The 20041-nt window shown below is 36.2% G+C and overlaps 1 protein-coding gene across 2 annotated transcripts in view; it reads right to left on the bottom strand.

The window, feature by feature from the left end:
- Positions 1–20041, bottom strand: part of EPHA6 (EPH receptor A6) — an 876611-nt gene that overhangs the window by 290264 nt on the left and 566306 nt on the right. For both annotated transcript variants that reach the window (XM_053918286.1, XM_053918285.1), the window contains exon 8: positions 2431–2539. In XM_053918286.1, the coding sequence (XP_053774261.1) occupies positions 2431–2539 (109 nt within the window). The remainder of the gene's footprint in view (positions 1–2430; positions 2540–20041) is intronic.

The raw sequence follows: 20041 nt of genomic DNA, 5'->3' as shown, positions 1-20041 counted from the left end.
TCTAAATTATCACAACCTAGATAGCAATATAATTTGTGTCTTTGGAGTTAAGATCACCTTACAGGACTTCATTTTACTTTAATAACTGAATAAATTTCTAGGTTCCAAACTGATTGCCTTTAAATTATGTGCCACTCCATGAAAAATAGAGTATTATCAAGATATTAATGCCTCCAAGTTTATAATGCACATTATAAATTTGCAGGCATTAATAAATGCAGTACTTACATTATAAATGGCAATGAAAATAGAGTAAGTTTTATTCTTCTACTTTTTTTCTAATAACATTTACCAAACATGTAACAACCCGCAACATGTTGGCATTCAGATTATTTCAATCTCACCAAATTGTCATAGTGACTTTACATGCACCAAAATGCTATTATTTTCCTTTCCTTCCTTTCTTCAGAGTTGCCACATTTACCACCGTCGTTTTCCCCCTTTCCTAGGCATGGCAGTCTTCTAATCTCTCTTCTTGCAAGAAAGCACTACATAGGGTCAGAGAAATTCTAACTTTTTAAAAAATAAGCAAACAAACTTAGAATTTATCCACTAGGATGTATAGGGTTTTATTGATTGATTTTTGATTTTTGAATAACCAGTTGTCCTCTGCTAGTGATTAAGAATGTCGCTATTCGTAGGCTATAGTATTGAATATTTTGCATTCTACAAAATGGTTAGTTGGTTTAGAGACACCAAAATCTGCTTTCTGCCCAATGTAAAAGGTGATTGTGTTACAGCTGTGATGATGGTGAGAAGCTGTCAGAGGTTAGCTGTGGGCGCAGAGGGAGACAGGACAGGAGAGTGCTGGACGACAGCGATGGTGGTGCCATGGTATGCCCACACTGGCACTTTTATTGGATGAACTTATAATTGTTCCTACATTCTCCCGTGTGTGTGTGTGTGTGTGTGTGTAAGTTGGGGATAAAAGACACTGCTGTTACATATAGTTATAGCTAGCATTCTTTTATCAGCTAATCAGACCCCGGCAAAGCAGTAGATTCTGAGACACTGTTACTTACAAGAGACATACTATATCTGTTCACAGACATGAACATTTTAAGTTAACATAGGATGAATGTGCCTCTTTCACAGTTCATTTCATAAAGAAGTCACAATTTCAACTTTACCACATTGGGCTGTTCATGTCTTTCTTTGTTCCTTGGTAAGTTCTGTAAAAGTAGGCTTGTTACAATTAAATTGGGCACACTCTTCATAGGCGGTAGTTACATTTTGTCAGGAACCTACACTTGGTAAGTGCCTTCTAAGTACTGTCAGTTTATTGATCTCTAACCTTCATCTGCTGTCAAAAGTATAGCTAACAATTTTAATATATGCATATCCTCTGTCATTTAAAATAAATTTTAATAAATTATGTATATAAGTAGAATTTAAAAAATAAATAACACAAAGGTTGTTTCTAGTTCACTGAACTACTGCCCCTGAAGGTAGTTATTTGTTACTTCTGCTCATTATTAAATATTAGGGTATTTCAGTACGGCGTACTGTAGCTGGAGTCAGCATGGATGTGCATTGTTTGACTGAAATTCTTAGTATAGACTTAAATCACGACATTGGCATTTTTTAGGATGTATATTTCAGATTATTGGGAAAACTCTTGAGGTGTTTCTTTGTTTCCCTATTGATAATCCAGAAGGAATATTCCACCTCTTGTAGGAATGAAAATATGATGACCTGATGATATTCACAATTTCCAACAAACGTCTGGGCCTAAAACCAGGGGTTCGATAAGAAGTAACATTTATTCTTTTAAATAATTTCATACTTACTACCTTCACTCACATTCCTGTGTTGTCAGTATCTAGCAACAACACAGAGATGTGAATGAACATAAAATGTATGAAATCTAAGGTTCAGAGGTGAAACTAGGCAGCTAGTCAGGATTGAAATCTAGGTCTTTTGCAATGCTAAATGTATTGTTACGTTAAAGTTTCATCCATATTACTCTAAATGTAATAAATATTGGATTTAAACTACCAATTAATATAATTCCAATATAGATCATTTCAATATTTAATAGATTAAAATAACATATCTCTAAATTTACAAAGAATTTTCATGTAAATAGTTTGATCTCTCTGTTAAATTTTCTTTAAATCCCTTTCATGGTATACTTTGATTCTAGTAAAGGAAAAAGTGAGAATTAACTTATTATAGTAAGTAGAAATCTATCATTCACAGCTTTCAAAGTGCTCTTAGCAAGCCTCTGGTTGCTTCCTTTCAGGGACCTGTTGATACAGAGAACTAGTCAGGGTGGTTCTGTTATCTTAAAGTTCACTCTCAGAGTGGATCTTCCCTCATCCCTTTCCCCCTCAGGTGTGCTTTGTTCTGTTTAAAAACATTTGAAAAACAGTGCATTAAAAATGGTTATTCTCATATCCTGGAAATAATCTGGTATACTTCTGTTACCTCCCGGTGATTAAGAAGAACAAAGTAAGAATGACGAGGAGAGTGAAGCCCCCAACAGCCGCAGTGGCTATCACGAGGATCTGCCCCTGCTCCGCCGCCATGTCAGAAGCTGAAACACAGATACGAGATTAAAATTTCCCTGGGTGACATTTCTTTACCAAAATTACTTTACCACTTAGTATATGCTTGCAAATATGGTACTGACTACCAAAAAGCCCACCATATTTGCCCTTTATTGAGCACACAGGATGTAAGCCCAAAATAAGGGCTGAAGATTAAAGTCATAATCCACAGCGTAACCCTTTCTTCCTGTTTACAAAAATGCCAATAAAGAGTTCTTAGTATCCCACCTGTTAAGATTAAATATGTGTTGAAAAACTTAGTTTTTCAACTAAATCAGTACATGGATTAAAGGGTTTTATTTATAGAATTGCTAATTTATTTCCTTGAACACTGACCAACAAATCAGGCTTTACACACAGTTTTGGTGCGGTTTCCACAAAGTGGAAAAACTATGGTATAATTTGTTTTAAGAATGACCATCTTCTAAACTTGAAATCTATATAATCTTATTAACCAATGTCACCCCAATAAAATTTTTTTATTTTTAAATTAAAAAAAAGATTTTATTTATTTATTTTTAGATAGAGGGGAAGGGAGGGAGATAAAGAGGGAGAGAAACATCAGTGTGTGGTTGCCTCTTGCATGCCCCCTACTGGGGACCTGGCCCGCAACACAGGCATGTGCTTGGGATGGGAATTGAACCAGTGACCCTTTGGTTCACAGGCCTGTGCTCAATCCACTGAGCTATACCAGCTGGGGCCCCAATAAATTTAATTTAAAAAAGTGAAGGGGAATAAAGATGTTCTCAGATTAAAAAAAAGAATTATTGTCTTCATATTTAATGTTGCTTAATTCAAATTTACTATTAAAAATTCCACCTCCACAGCACAAGGAAGTACATGCTTAGCATTCAGATGTTTCACTGGCAGTAATTAAGTAAATGATACTTAAAAGCTTCCTTTATTGATGAAAAGACTATATAACATATGGCAACAACATATTGCTTCTTTCATTGACAAAATCATATCTTAAAACTGTATTGGGACCTCCAGTCAAGAGAGTGGTATAGGCAGACATGGCTCAACTTTTTGCACCACATGAAAATTACAACTAAAATATAGAACAACCATCACTTGAAACTATGAGAGATTGATTGAATGAAGTCTGACAACTACGGAATTGAAAAAAACACATCCATCCAGACTGGTAGGAGGAGCGCAGGCATGGAACAGGCTGGTTCCATACCCATGTGTGGTGGATAAAAATTCTGGAGGGATATCTCAGGAGTGAGGGCTTCCAGCCCCATACCAGGCTCCCAAACCCAGGGTTCCAATGCCAGGAATATAAGTTCCCACACTTCTGGTTGCAAAAACCAGTGGAGATTGAGTCAGTGGAAGAAACTTCTGGAGCTCCAAGCAGTTCCTTGTAAAGAACCCACACATGGACTCACCCACTCAGACTCACTTCCTCTAATCTCCAGCAGTGGGGTAGCAGCTTGAAAGGCAGCTCCCAGTGGCATACAGGGAGAAACTAAAGTGTTTGGCATCAAGGCAAGCAGAAGACATTGTCCCTTTTCTAACACTCCCCCACACAGAGCTGGCAAGCTGGTGCCATATCTGAGACTCCTTCAACCTGGCTAACACTGTTTGACCTGCCTTGGAAATAACCAGAGACTGCCTCACCCAACTTATGGGCCTACCCAAGCTGCTTTTCCATAAGAATGGCTGGTCTTGATTCCTGCTTCACAACTTCCTAAATCCTATCAAATAAGCAACAGCTGGCTTCAGTGAGCCTCAGGCCCAGCACTAGCAGAAGCTAGCCTAGAATCACAGCTTGGCTTTGCCTAGGACTCTCCAAGCTCAGCATAAGTAGCAGCCATCTCAGATTGCTTTATAACTCAGGCAGGATGGCCCCGGACAAAACATAGGTTGGGGCTGACCATGCCCTGCACCACCCGGGAAATCCCAGGGCCAGCGTACCTAGTGGACAGCTATAGACCACATTGGAGCACCACCATTCTGCCCCTGCACAGCTGATTCTCCTGGAGGGTGGAGATTGGTGGTCAGTGGTCACAGACAATCCTTGCAGGTGACTGGCCTGGGTAAATCCCTCCCATTGATCTGCCAATAGCAATCAAGGCTCAACTACAACAGGAGGGTATAGTTAGCCCACACAAAGGGTATACCTCAAATACCCAGGCATGGGTGATAGGGGAGGCTGTGACATTGGACCCACAGGACACCTACTTCATTAGGCCACACTACCAAGAAACGGAGTCAAAGCAGCTCTACTTAATACATAGAAACAAACACAGGGAGGCTGCCAAAATGAAGAACAAAGAAACATGGCCCAAATGAAAGAACAGATCAAAATTCCAGGAAAAAAAGCAAAACAAAATGGAGATAAGCAATCTTTCAGATGCAGAGTTCAAAACACTAGTTATAAAGGAAGAGCTCAAGGAAGTTAGTGAGGACCTCAACAGCATAAAAAAAGAGCCAATCAGAAATGACGTATATACTAACTGAAATAAAGAACAATTAACAGGGAAAAAAGAGTAGAGTAAGTAGAGTGGAAGAAGCTGAGAATCAAATCAATGATTTGGAACAGAAGGAAAAAAAAAACAATCAGAACACCAAGAAGAAAAAGAATCTAAAAAAACTGAGGATAGTATAAGCAACCTATGGGACAACTTTAAGTATTCCAACATTCACATCATAGGGGTGACAGAGGGAGAAGAGAAAGAGCAAGAAATTGGAAATCTATTTGAAAAAATAATGAAAGAAAATTTCCCCAATTTGATGAAGGAGATATTCATGCAATCCCAGGAAGCTCAGAGAGTCCCTAACAAGACGGATGCAAAGAGTCCCAATCCAAGACTCATCATGACTAAAATGCCAAAGATTAAAGATAAAGAGGGAATCTTAAAAGTAACAAGAGAAAATAAATTAGTTACCTAGAGGGGAGTTCCCATAAGTCCATCAGCTGATTTCTCAAAGGAAACTTTGTAGACTAGAGAGGATTGGCAAAAAATATTCAAAGTCATGAAAAGCAGGGACCTACAGCCAAGATTGCTCTACCAAGCAAAGCTATCATTTAGTATCGAAGGACAGTTAAAGAACTTACCAGACAAAAGAAAACTAAAGGAGTTCATCATCACCAAACCATTATTATATGAAATGTTAAAGGGACAAATTTAAGAAAAAGAGTAAGATCAAAACTATGAATAATAAGATGGCAAAAAATACATATCCATCAACAATTGAATCTAAAAAACAAACTAAGCAAACAAGAACAGAGACAGAATCATGGATATGCAGAACATTTTGATGGTTGCCAGGTGGGAGGTGGGTGGGGCAGAATGGGCAAAGAGGTGAGGGGGTTAAGAAGTATCAATAGGTAGTTATAGAATAGCGGTGGGGATATAAAGTACAGTATAGGAAATACTGTATTTTTTATGCATGAACTTATATGCATGGCCCATGGATATGAACAATGGTGGGAGTATAGCCAGGGGGAGTGAGGGGTACTGGGTGGAAGGTGAGAAAGGAGGAAAAATCAGGGCAACTGTAATAGTATAATCAATAAAATATAATTAAAAAAAACTGTATGGGCTGCATGTTTTACTAACCTTTTTGAAACCTTTAAAAATATATTAATTCAATTAGCTAATTAGCACTTCTCTGTATTACTGAAGTTTTAGTTGGATATAACTTTTATGGGATAGGATATGGGTAATTGCTTAATCATAGTGGTAAGAAAACGGAAGCCCAGAGAAGTTAAAGAACTTGCCCAAGCTCACACATGATTTTTATCAGAATTCAGGCTTCTAGATTGTTTCATTTTTCCTTTCAATGCTATCAACTCACAGTTATAATTCAGTTGATTATCAATGTTCTAAAATACTAATCCAATCAGTCCCTTTAATATCCTTTAACTTAAATAAAGCTTGATTTTTATTTTGATCACTATAAAAATTCATTAATCTAACCAGTTATATGCAGGAAATTGAAGCTAAGAAAGACTGTAACTGACAAACCACTTAATGCTCTACCATATTAATTTATTAAGCTCGAGTACTTTAAGGCTTTCACAAAAGTAGCTCTTTCCCTGGGAATCAAGTATGTAGTATACCACATGCAAATTTATATCCAGGGTAATAACTTCCTCATAAAAATGACATATCTACTAGAGAATATCTGAACCATAAATGTTATTTTTGAGTCAGTAAGAAACCAGTCACAGCATTTAAGATACCTGTGAGGAAATATAAATGTAAATAAAAACAAAAGTCATTTATGTTCAGTTTTCAGCAAGAAATGTATTAAACTTTGGAATTAGATTTTAGTCACTGTGATTTAATCAAGATATTTTCAAGCAATTTATTTCAATGTTGAGTTTTCAATCTGTACAGACACAAGTTAAATAGTTGCATCTTATCTAATATATAATGTGGTAAAGTTTTTTTATTAGGTCCTGACTGAATTTCCTAATCTCCAAATAGCATTGATATCATGGAAATTAATGTATGCTCTAAAATGTCACATTTTCTCATTGAAATTATTGAATAACAAATTGTAAAAAATAGATGCTATAGAAAACAACATTAACTTTTTGAAGATAAAGAAAATGGCATTTAAAAAGCAAACATTATTTACTTAGCAAGTGCTCCATTTGTAAAATATATGATATAGTTCCAGAGTTTTAAACCTGGAGCATATATTCTCATGGTAGCCAGGTAACAAGTAAATTATTAAGACCATGTATTCAAAGTTCAGAGGGAGGAGAAGATATATGATTGGATGCCTTTTGAAAATCAGATTACCTTGTTATAAAAAATTATGTTGGTTTACTTAAATAATAGCTTGGTAAACTGCTCATTTTACTAATATATCTTCTTTTTCACTCTTGTGATTACATATTTATGAACTGTGCTTTAGTTAAAATTTTAATTGGATGACAGAATATTAAGTTGTGACATTTTGAAAAATGCATAGTTCTATCTAATTTCTTAAACCTCTGTGCTAGGAATTCTAAATCCTAATCTCCTCTGTAGAGAATAACAGTATAAGTACATGTCATTTGGAAATAAGAGTGTATAATGGGATGCACTATTATGCTGTGAGTAAAAAGCTGTGAATGATAGGCTGAGATAATTATGAAAGCATCATCATCACCATCATCAGCAACAGCCACTACTTATTTAGTAGCAAACTGTCCTCTAGCACTGTTCTTAGTGCTTCAAATTCATTACCAAATTTATCTGCACAATAGTATTAATAGGTAGGCTCTATTATTATTCCTAGTTTAAATGGCTATATGTATTACTTGCCTAAAGTCATACTTCTTACATAAAGGAAAGCTAGCAATCCAACCCTGCTTTGCCAGGCTCCAAGCCCATGCTATTTACAATACACTCTACCACCAGTTTCACTAACAGAACGACTAACTAGATCCAGCTATGTATGTGAAGTAAGTCTCTACCCAACATAATTTTAATTAGAAGAATCCAATTATTCTGTATGCTTGAAGATAATGCTTCCCAGAAGGCAGCGGCTACTAGAAAGTACAGACTTCTACATTTAATCAAATTGAGTAGGTTAAGTTTAGAATGTGAATCTAAGGTTAAGAACTTTTTAGTTCATTCAACAAATGTTTATTGAGCACCCGTTACATGGCAGGCACTGAGACAGATGCTGGGGATACTGTGAGGATCAAAAAAGACAGTTAGGGCTCTCCTGGGTTTAGACTTCATTGCAGAAGCCAGACAATGAACAAACAATCACAACCGTAAGAACTGTTACAAAGGGAAATTTTAGGGTGTCCTGGAAGGGAATAGGGAGCCCTTGGCAGTGAGTCAGCAGGGCAGGAATTTAGGAATATAATGTGTTGGAAGGATGAGGGGGGGCGGTATAGGGAGGAAGAGCAGGAGGGAGTAGTTGGTCCTTTCTTAGAGGCTTCAAAGACTTGATTAATTTAAACAGACATATTTAGACAAATAAACCATAAAATTATCTACCAAATGGATTCTATAAACATACAGTATAGCTACAAATTCCTCTATCATGAAAACTTGTTAGCACCATCTATTCATTTTTAAATTCTGAAAAGATTATTTGTAATTTGTTTTGTAGGATAAAATGTATACTATAATTTACTCACATTAAGTTACACCATAGAGAGCAAACCTTGTTTGTAAAAAAAAGAAAAAGAAATGAAATCTGTATTAAGAAAAGAAATGTATTTGTGATTAATAGATTGAAAATGTTCCTTTGTTTAATGGAATGAGGTCTTAGAAAAATATAAGTATATTAAAATGATATATTTCATTGTATGGATTTGGAAAGAAGCACACTCCCTTAAGTGGAAGCAATTTCCAAAAAGAGCTGCGAAATTGTTACTGAACAAAGACTTAGCACCTATCCAATGCTTTGCATAAGTCAGAGTGACCTGAGATTTACTTCATCATTTCTATTTGAAGAGAAAAAAAGGGAAGTTCTTTATTTGGATTCCAAATACTTTTAAAAAAAGATAAAAAATAGATTTAATATTTTCAGAAAAGTATGAGAAAAAACATTTTGATTCTTTTTAACCAGAGAAGTTTCTTATATGGAAGCATAAGATTTTGTTCCTCTGTAATCAAGATTATTTTAGTTTATATAAAATTACATTTCAAAGTCAAATCTGTTATTTGTATCCTGTGTCATTTTCTGTGGAATACTTTCTTAAAGTTAGCTCTTTTCTCTTGTGAACATCTTTTTAAAGCAATTGAAGATGGCAGTTACATGATTTTTGGGAGAGGGGGGCAGAATAAAGTATTTCTCAAAATGCTGCCCAGTGAATAAATGGTGTACATTTGCTTCATATTCATATGTTATATTTGTGACCCTCAATTCTTGATGAAATGTAAAAATTTCAAATGATATTATTTCATCATTTCTCCAAGGTGATTTTTTAAATCACAGCAGAAATCTCAACAAAGTAATGGAATGACAATGCTCAGTAAATTAAATTAATCTTAAGGTATTTGACCACCAATACAGGAAATCCTTAGCATTTTTTTTTTTCAGGAAAAAATATTTCCCTCTCAGGTCACCTATTATATTCAGGAATGGTGTAAAGCCTATGAAAGAAGCTCCTATAGAAAGACGTCATGATATATAATGGAGACTAATCAATCTGTAAAATCTCAGCACATAAATATGGTAATGTAGACATAAGAGTATGAGATATGAATGAAAGCTGAGAAAATGTTTGTCCTAGATGAACATAATCTTGTGATTTTGTAGATAATGATATTTTTTTTGGCTACCTGGGCTTGAAAAATGAGATCTTCATTGATTTTACCTTTCCCTACAACCCCACGTCCAGAGTCAAATCTTTATCATGTCTTATATTATCTTGTGATTACCATGGACAGAGCCTCATTTCAGGTATTGGCCTCATATGGATAGGTTAGTTTTATAATTTTCTACTAGACTGCCTTTCTACAATAGCTCTTCCCGATCCACCCCACATTGTATGGGCAGATTAATATTCTTTAGGATAATAAACAATAATGTTCAGAGCCTTCCCCATTGCCTAGAGGGTAAAGGCATCCCACTGCAGGGGGCATACCATTCTTACAGATGTACAGGCCTGAAGCCTTAGACTCAGCCCTCAAGCAATTCTCTCCTTTGCCTTCAGATTGATTATGAATCCTGTCAACCTTAAATTTTAAGTATTTCTTAGATTCAACCCCATTTTATCCTATCCCCACAGCTACTTAGCTATTTTCTTACTTCCGATGCTCATCTTATTATATGCATTTCAATTCAGGTATGTGGAATGCAATGGAGCAATGGTATATTCAGTAATATTAATGCTTAAAATCACTCTAGTTACACAAATGATCCTTACACATTTATATATTGGCATTTAATTTATTCAGAGATAAATTAATAAAAATAGAATGAGTAAAAATTTTTATTCATATATCTCTGCCTAGGCTTTGAATGAAGTAGGTATTTAAAGGAAGCAATATTGTCATGGTATTGTATTAACATTATTCTTTTACTTTCCTTCAACATTTGATGCCGTCTATGAACAGGGAAAATACCTCTAAGGCTGGCATGGGTTGGGGGCGGAGAATGGCACGAGATTCACTGTTCTACTCAAGTAAGCCAGTTCCTGAAATCTCAGATGGATGGAACAAACCTCCTGGATCATTTCTGTTGAAGCAGAGACCCTAAGGTGGGGCTATATTTTTTCAGGAAGTGATTTCGCAGCTGTGCTTTCCAACACTGCCCTGCCACCGCTCCAGAAACAATGCAATACAGTGCATCAAGTTGTGACTACCTTGGGACACAGAAGATTCCGAGATTCATTCTTCTCGATGGCTTTAATTTACTTGTCAGATAAAAATGCCAAACGACACAGAGATAATTGGAAAATGTAAGTTTCATACAACCTGATGGAGAGGCAGAAGCACAGGCAAGTAGCATAGCATGATGAAACACTTCCTGTCTCTCTCTCTTTTTTTAAACATATTCTTGTGTGCCTTCAGAAACAGTCAAGATGCCTTGCTACACATAGGCTTCATGTGACAAATATCAAAGAACAAGTAAAGATAATTGAGGCATTTAAACACCTGGAACTATTATTAACATGCTAAATGCCAAGCATTTAATTTCTAATTGTCTATATTTCATATCATTACTGGCAGCTGAGATAGGTCTTTGATAACATTTTTTGCAGTTGAACAACTTATATCTTCATACATACATATTTCACCTTTTTTTTAAAGATCCAGCATAGAATAGAATTTTCTTACAAATTTCACAAATTCCCTGGATCATTGACCTGGAAGCAATGATGTTCCAATTCAAATACTATTCCACATGTCCCATATTAATAATGGGTGTTTGCATATATGTAGGCATATATATAACTGAGGTTATAGTTTCTTAATATAACCATTAGAATGATAGTTATTATTAGAATGATGGTTATATTAAGTCTGTATTGGCATTAGAAATTACAAATTTCATAAGCCATATAAATTCAAAGATTTATTTAGAATCTTTTTTAATAAAAAAATATTTAAAGAAAACATTCCTGATAGAAAACATGCATTGGTGATTTAGAAGTTCTAGAAAATTTCTTGAGGAAATTCTCATTCATCAATTAATTATTCATTCCAAAAGAACATAAATTTCAATCATTTAGAATGTGCTAAACACTGTGATATTGGGACTGGGGAGATAAAGAAAACTAAAGCATGGTTTCCTGTCCTGACCGTAGTTTCTCTTTAGTGAAGGAAATAGATAAGTAAGCTCTAATTATAATACAGGAAAATTGAACATAAGTTGTTCAATTTCTAAAATGAAGGTGTATGTGAAGGTGATGTGGGATAACATCTGTAGGAAGATAGGAAGGGAGGTTTATAAAAGGTGATTATTAAGCTAAATCTGGAATGATTAAAATTAATTTGTAAGTCACTAAGGTGATGAGTACGTACAGAGACTTTCCAGTTGGAAGAAATACCACAAATATGGGAACACAAAACAGCACACCATTTTTAGCAGCTGTTTGTACGTACTTTGAGATGTCTGAGACATAGATCAATAAGCAGAATAGGAAGTTGGATTGAGAGGCAAGGGAGGAATCATGAAAATTGAAAGTGACATGAGTCAGCTTGCTATTGTTTTTCTCAAGTTACCGTTCATATTCAGGTTCAAGAGTAGAGTATATGGAGGTGTGAGTTTACTCAGAGTTTTAATTTTCACTGGAGATACAAACACTTGTAAACATGTGGGAAGAACCTGTCTGAAGGTCCATCCAACAGAGAAGAAAGCAGAACAGACACCGAAATTATTGAGGACACGGTTGGAGGGCCTGGATTGGGCTTGAATCTCACACCACTCTCAACTGTGCGGTTTATACACAGCAATAAAGCCCCTTTTTTCATTAAGTTAGTTGGGCTTTTGTCACTTGAAATTGAGAGTATTATTTAGTATAATGATCCAGGGAGGAAAGAATTTGACTATATTTATCCATATTCATATCCTAATATAATGGGAAGGGAGAGTCTTAATATTTACAAACTAGGTATCAATAACTTGTCATTGCTTATTATGTTGCTTAAGCTGTCTGTTTCTACCTCAATTTACTATTAATTTTTTTTTGATGTTAAACATGGCCTCCTGAGTCTGTTTCCTGCTGCAAATGAATGGATGGGATTAGAAGGAAAGGGTGAGATAAGGTGGTAAGAGGGGCGGGGGAGGTTACCTTTATAAAACCTTTTGTTAAACAGAACTATCAAATGCTCTGCTTGGAAAAATTCCTTTCTTTTTTTCTTTAACAGAATAATAAGTTCTAGGGAAAATCAGACCTGTCTTATATTTAATGTATCTCACATACTGATTTAATTAACACTGCATGGATGTAAAAACAAACAAACAAAAAATAAAAACAAATGAACAGACATTTCTGGAAAATTTTGCAGGAAAGTACGTTAAAATCAGATTGTGAAAGAATCTGCCTAATTTAAACCTATCTAATTATAAACGTATTACCACCAAATCGGGAGTTCAATAAATTCCTGTGGAAGGCATTTACTGAATTTCCACAGTTAATGATGAAGCAGATTTGAGGCTACAGTTGTCCCTTATATGGCTTCAGTGAAAGTACCGATGGAAGCGCAGATACCCAACAATGGTGGGAATGACTGGGGGCAATTTTTCTGAGCTCTATGGACCCAAGCACAAAGCCCAAGTAATTTAGATCCCAGACATCTAACAGAGACTGCTACTCCTTATGCCCAAACTCATTCAATTACCCCCTGAAAGTAAGTTATAAGAGAAGTTTTTGTATCACTGTTTAAAACTGCTTGAAGTGTGTTCTGAATAACACCAAAACTACAGGGGGGACCAAATTAGGTTTACAGTTGTGAGTACCACTGTGCCATTCTTTTGAGTTAATAAAGCTGTGGAATATTCATAACCTGCATGTATTTTCCCATACAAACAACTACAAACTTACTTTTGTCCTGGAAAGGTTCAAAGAGAGCCTACTCTATTTCTAAAAGGAGTCAAACCTGTAGTCCCACAAAACTATGGCTGTATCAATTTTCTTAGCATCCCCTCAATCATTTATGTCAGCTTTCCTTTAAATCACGTGTGAGGTCTCCAAGTTAAATATTTTATATTAGAAGTAAGAGGGTTTTCGGAACAGTATTACACTACTACTTACCACTTTTTTTTTTCAAGAAAATAAGATTGTTTTGTATGTTGATCTCTCACTAAGTTTTGACTCAAAAGTGAGGCTTAGTATTATGATCCTGAAAACATGGGGGGTGAATATCCCTTTAGGAATAAACTAAATAAAGGGGAAAAACTTCCTGACATACCCATCCCCAACTGCATGTAACATAAAGCAGTGGTGTTTTATTTATTCATCTTTTACACTAATCCCCATCACAAATGACACTGATTATAGACAAACTAGGTGTGTGCCATCTTGGTTGATAGAAAGATAAGCCTTTTCCTTTATTCTGACTATTGGGTTTAATTTTCAACAGCTAGAATTGATTTCTGCATGCAAATAATTTTGCCATCCTACTGTAGCCAGAAAGAACTATGCATTATCAGATTTATCAAAACTAAAATCATTTTCTCGAAGACGAAAGGCAATTGATCAGCACTCTACAAAACAAGACAACCTGTTCTATTTTGTGCAAGTACAATACTTTTTCCCACAGCTTATCTTGGAAAGCATGTTGCAGAACTCTGCAGCTCAATGTAACTTTTTTCCATGGGTGAAATACTCCTCAGGTGTCTTTTTGGTGATTTGGAGCACCTGCTCTGAAAATTGTCCGGGCCACAACTATCTTTTTCACGCTGAATCCTGTGGTGTGGATCTCTGCACTTTCAGTCCAGAGTATGCTGAATTGTGGAAACAGATACAAATATGCTGCCTAAGGACAATATTTTCTTTGCCTGCAGCCTGTTCCAGTGCAAATATGGGCAGGTTTTATTTTTGCATCAGCAAAAATATTGGTTGGGCATCTTGGCTTCAATAGCAGAAAGATTTCTGTGTCTCTTCACCTTATTTTTAAAGCATTTGCATCACCTGTCAATATGAAAATAGAGAATTCACATTCTATGCCTTAAGACTAACCTCAAAATTCTTAGTCAGCATCTTCTAGGAAATCTGATTAGTTCTGTCTTTGAAATTGTCTCTGCTCCCGGGGTAGTGTCTTGGAAGACAATGTTCTTTCTCTCTTCTCTGGCTCCCAGTCATATCAATTGGATTAGGGATGGAGACCTGACTCAAACTAGTCCAACCACATTCATTTTTTCAGGAATTTGGAATAAGGATCCACAGTCAGTTTGAAGGTTTGAGTGCATGGGTGAAATGAAGGGGAAATGTGAAGTTGCAAGCTATGGGGGAGACAGATATCTTTTCCTAAATGAACACAGATGCAGGGAAAACTAATCTTTACAGAGACAAACAGAAATGAGTGGCTGTGTTGACCAAGAAAAGGATTGGCTGCCTTTCATTTTGAGAGCCTTCCAGTTTCTCATTTTAGTCCTTTTTTGGAAACCTAGGTTGGTCACACATATTCTCCCTGCAGTCCTGTTTGGGAAATTCTTGTATCTCTTTTTGCTTAACCTAGCTTATGAAATATTTACACCTGCACGTAAAGGGACTCTGGGTATTCTAATTTTCAGTTCCTGACCAAAGGACAAAATATTTAGAAAAGAAATTTGAAGGGTGATTCTTTTCATTCACTTCTTAGTTATATTTTCTTTTGAAGTCTTTATGCATGTGATGTACTAAGTAGCCTTCCTTTCTCCCTCCTCTCATTCCCACCATGGAAAATTCATCTTCAATCAGTGACGCTTTACCTTGTGTTTCCTTTTATCAAAAGCTGTGAACAGAAAACACCATATGAAACAAACAAACAAATGTATGCATCTGTTGAAAAACGCTGCTTGAGGCCGTTACGCTCAGTGCCTATGCTCTCCTGCAGCATCTGTGCTTCATGTCCCGTTGGGCTGCTGCCAGAGGTCGCAGAGGCAGCACGGGGCACATGTGGTGCACCGCAGGTAATAATCACCAAACGAGACTCTGTTCCATCTTCTGTTTATGGATCAATTTACTACTTCTAGTTCTAATTTATTAAACATTTTCTACATGTGTTTTAAATGGCCTCAAATATTTTTAGGAAAAAGAGAAATGCAAGTAAAAATCAACATCCCTCTACTTAGTCAAGCTTTCTGAGAAAGCATCCCAATACAAATTTAGATATGTGAACATAGATATGGGAAAAGTCATGCCACTTACTGCTTAAAACATTCTGCTTTCTTCCTAGACCATGAAATTTGACTGGACTTGTAATACTCTATTTCTAGTGTGTGATATTAGTGACTTCGATTAGTTATATGTATGTTTGGGTGTGTTCTTTATTAAAGAATTTTGTATGATTAACAAAACATGTAATAGATGTCACTTATATCCCTTTTAAAAACACATAAATTTCTAAACTCCATATGCTTACTAGATTAGCTAATTCATGTGTTAAGTTCTTTTTATTTTCTGACAATGGATGGGCATATATCTAGCTTCAAGTAAGTTTTTCTGTATAGCTTTCTTCTGCAGGTTGACAAAAAGTATTTTTCTAATTGTTATTTTCCAAACCGAGTTTTGCTATTCTTCACCTGTTCTGATCTCCCAATTTCTACAGTATAAGCTATTGGAAGTCTTAAGCTAAGAGTGCTTACGAGACTTCCTTAACTATCTGCCCAGTCACGGACCAAGTGGGATGCTCCATCTTTCCTTACTTATGCAAGCCCCTGGGACTTGGAGGTCTCCGGAGGTCAGCGATCAATGCAAAGGGAGAATCAGCCCATCAGTTTCTTGTTTACTCACTCTTTACTTTTCTTTCCAGTAAAGTATTTCTCCCTCCATCTTAAGCTGTAAAAGCATTGGGGAAAATGGTGACATGGACACAGCTTCATGTACAGAAGTTTTTTTAAAAAAAAATAAAAACATTAAATTTATCTTACCTTCTTCTATTAGTAATAATCTCAAGGATAGCATACTGTCTGATCACAAATCATATGCTTTTACAACCCTTAAAAATATTGCTGAATTCAACCAAGAAACAATTGTAAAGGCACATAACTTAAAAAAAAATCTGTTAATTGGGTATCTTAACTGCATATTTTTGTTTAATGCCATTTTAAATCTATCATCCCAGAGGACATTGAAACTTGAAGAGAAAGAGAAAATGATAGAAAGACAGTTAGCTAGTTATGAAAAGGTTCATGAACTTCCTAAGATGGATAAATACAAACAGGGAGAAATGAGTCTCTAATGGACAAGAATTAACTTTCAGGGATTTGGAACGATTCAGAAGGAATTTTGAGCTGCAGAACTGAACATGAAAGAAAAAAGGAGAATGACTAAAGGCAATCAGAAACCCCAAGGCTTTTTGGTGCGTTCCCACTTGGTGCTCTTTTTGTCTGCTGAGCAACGTGGATTAATTTGTAAAAGAACTGAGTAGCTCTTTGCTGGTCATTATCCAAGATAAAAATGTGATTTTATAAAGGTTCAAAAATTCTCTGTATCTGTCCTATAATTTGAAAAAGTAAAATACTTCCTCAAACAAGATAGTCTGTGCTTATTATTTATAGAAGAGCATAACTATTACCTATTCCGAGCCAAAATACAACTTTCAATATACAGCTAAGTTTGATTTTCTTTGGATGGCTTATTCATGTGCAAATCAGTGAAATAGTTATTTATTTAATTAAAAAAAATTTATGGTGGAATGGGTAGACACACATCTTGTCACTTTTACTTAAACACTGAAGAGGATGCCACAGAGGGTACCATAAGGGAGGTTTCTAGACAGAATTACATACTTTGTCTTCTTAAGTTTTTTCTTCCTTCTTTATGGAGACGAGTGGCAGCTGATTCACAGCATATTGGACTAAATGAAGAAGTCCCCCTCAGAAGAAGGGTAGTTACCACCACAAGAACAAATACTTTTAGAGTGCTTACACAACGCCATCTGTAGTTCTTGATACTTCACAAGTTTTAACCTTTTTAATCCTCACAACGATCATATGAGATAGTAATATTATCACCTTTACTTTGTAGATGGCAAAACTGAGGCTCAGGGAGGTTAATTAACGTGCCATGTTTATGCAGACGGAAGTGACAGAGCCAGATTTTAGGCATAGAGAGTCTAGTGCCAGCATTTGAGTTTGTAACCGCTCTGCTGTATGGTCTGTTGACACTGAGACCTTTTACGATTTAAGTATTTAAAAGAAAAGTGGCTGAACCCGTAATAACTTGATTAGCACAGAAACAGGAGGGACAGTAGTTCTGGGTCCACAGGATGGTGTTGCTGGGATGGGACTGATGGAGGTTGCCTGACTTGCCTACTGTGCTGCATGACTCAGAAGGCAAGAGTGGAGCTTCCTTGACTGAATCCAGTCCTTCAGTGCTTAAACCTTGGGAGGTCAACTCATTTTGGGGAGTCCTACTCATTCTTATATATCTTATATATCACCTATGAAAATGAAACAAAAACTAACACCAAGACTAGCTGACTAGTCTCAAAGGTAAGCTTATGCGCATGAAGAATAAATGTCAAAGTAAAGAATCAGGGAGTGACTTGATTGTCATAGCAGGGTCTCCACATGCAAGAAGATAATAAGGAATATTGTTTTTTTTTTAAACAATTTTGAAGTTATATAATGGAATTTTAGGGTTGAAAATAAATAGTAGTATCAGTATTAATAATCAACATTCCTAAGCTCTTACCACATGAGTATTGGATACTCTGCTAAGTACTTTATATGCACCGAGTCCTTACGTATGTATAAGAACACTAGAAAGTGGGTGGTATTTTTATCCTCGTTTTTCCAGATGTGGAAACTGAGGCACAGAGTACTTAACTGACCTGTCCAAAGTCTGATCCCTAGGAAGTGATAGAGTCAAGATCTAAATCTAGGGGTAAGTCCAAAGCTTCAGCTTTTAACCAAAATTCTTCTTCACTAGTTCCTAGTAGTCTATTTAACAGAGGAACATCTGCCAAATTGAACTACATGAATCAGTTGCTATCATGAAAAATTTCATGTTCTTTTTGCTTATTTTTATTCTTCCTTTTCTTAAGGCCAAATTTAAGGTCCTCCTCCGTTAAGGTTTTGCCTGCTGCCAGCTCCCAGTAATAATTAGGATTTTAGTGATAGTTAACATACAATGATCACCTTAGGAGGCAGGCATTCCCTGGGGTTTTGTGGCACACACGTTCTGCAATGTAGCTTGCATGTAGCAGGTTTATTGATGAGTGATCTTAGTGTGGACATGAGGGGGAGTGAGAGAAGCAGATATGAGAAAATGGAGCAATTCAGCTGTGATATGGTAGCGACAAAACCTCAGTAGACATCAGGGAATTGTGACCTGAGATGGCCCTTTTGAGCTGTCCTGAATTGAACAAGGGGACCAACCGTTTTACCTCACATTGACCAGTGTTGGATTCTGTCTGCCCCTAGGGAGTGGGGATGACTCTGAGGTACGCAGCTTCTTTTTGACCAAGCAACATCTGAAAAGGAATTCAGCTATGAGCCTTACCTGGGTCCTGAACGGGAGATGTAGACATCACACCATAGCTCTATCACCTGAGATTCTAAATATTTGCGTTACTGTCTCTCTCTTCTCTAGAATGTATGATCTCTAGAATATGAAGAATCTTTGTCTGTTTCTGCTATATCCATAGCACGTAGAATAGCACTTGATACAGAGTACAGAGCTGGTTCTCAAAAATGTTTGTTAAATGAATCAGTGTACAAACAAATGAATAAATATCTAATTTTCTGATGAGGCCACCAAAGTCTAAACAGACTAAATGACTTTCTTTAGGTCTTAGTACAGAGGGAATGGCAGAGACAGTCTGGTCCAAGTCCTTAATCACTTCACTAGGAAGTTTCCCATTTTTAGAGCAACGGAGGATAATTTAGCACATTCCCCTTATTTTGTTGATGACAAATTAATGTCTAGAGTGAAGAATCATCGTAAGCCAAAATACCAATTGAATTCCCTAATTGCATGTATCATTTTGCCTTTGCCAATCAGAACATACAACCAAGTAACCTAGCCTGAGACAAGTCTGAGACGTCTTTGTGTGGCATAGTAGTCTTGCTGTCTACCTTTGCTTTGTTAACATATCACCTTAACTTCTGCGATATCTAGACTCACGAAGTTTCCCAGATAACTTAATTTTGAGGACTTCTAAAACTGACCGATTTTTGTTGAAGATTTGACATGGGATGGCTTAGCTCTAAATTTCTCAGGAGACTCAATGAGCTGGTTATTTTCACTGTGTTGAAAGTCCAGAGACCAAATATGAACTGTCAAAGAGAAATATGCAGGCTTACATTCTGGCAGAGAGCAAGCATGTGTTAGAATTTAATTCCCAAGGTTCTAGCACCTTTAGTAGGTGAATTCTTAAGGCTAAAATTGTCTCCAGGGAATTTGGAAGTTATGACAGCAATAG

Source organism: Desmodus rotundus, chromosome 2 (assembly GCF_022682495.2).
Source record: "Desmodus rotundus isolate HL8 chromosome 2, HLdesRot8A.1, whole genome shotgun sequence".
NCBI lineage: Eukaryota > Metazoa > Chordata > Mammalia > Chiroptera > Phyllostomidae > Desmodus > Desmodus rotundus.
The sequence above is the reverse complement of the archived record's forward strand: the minus strand, read 5'-3'. Positions and strand labels throughout refer to the sequence as shown.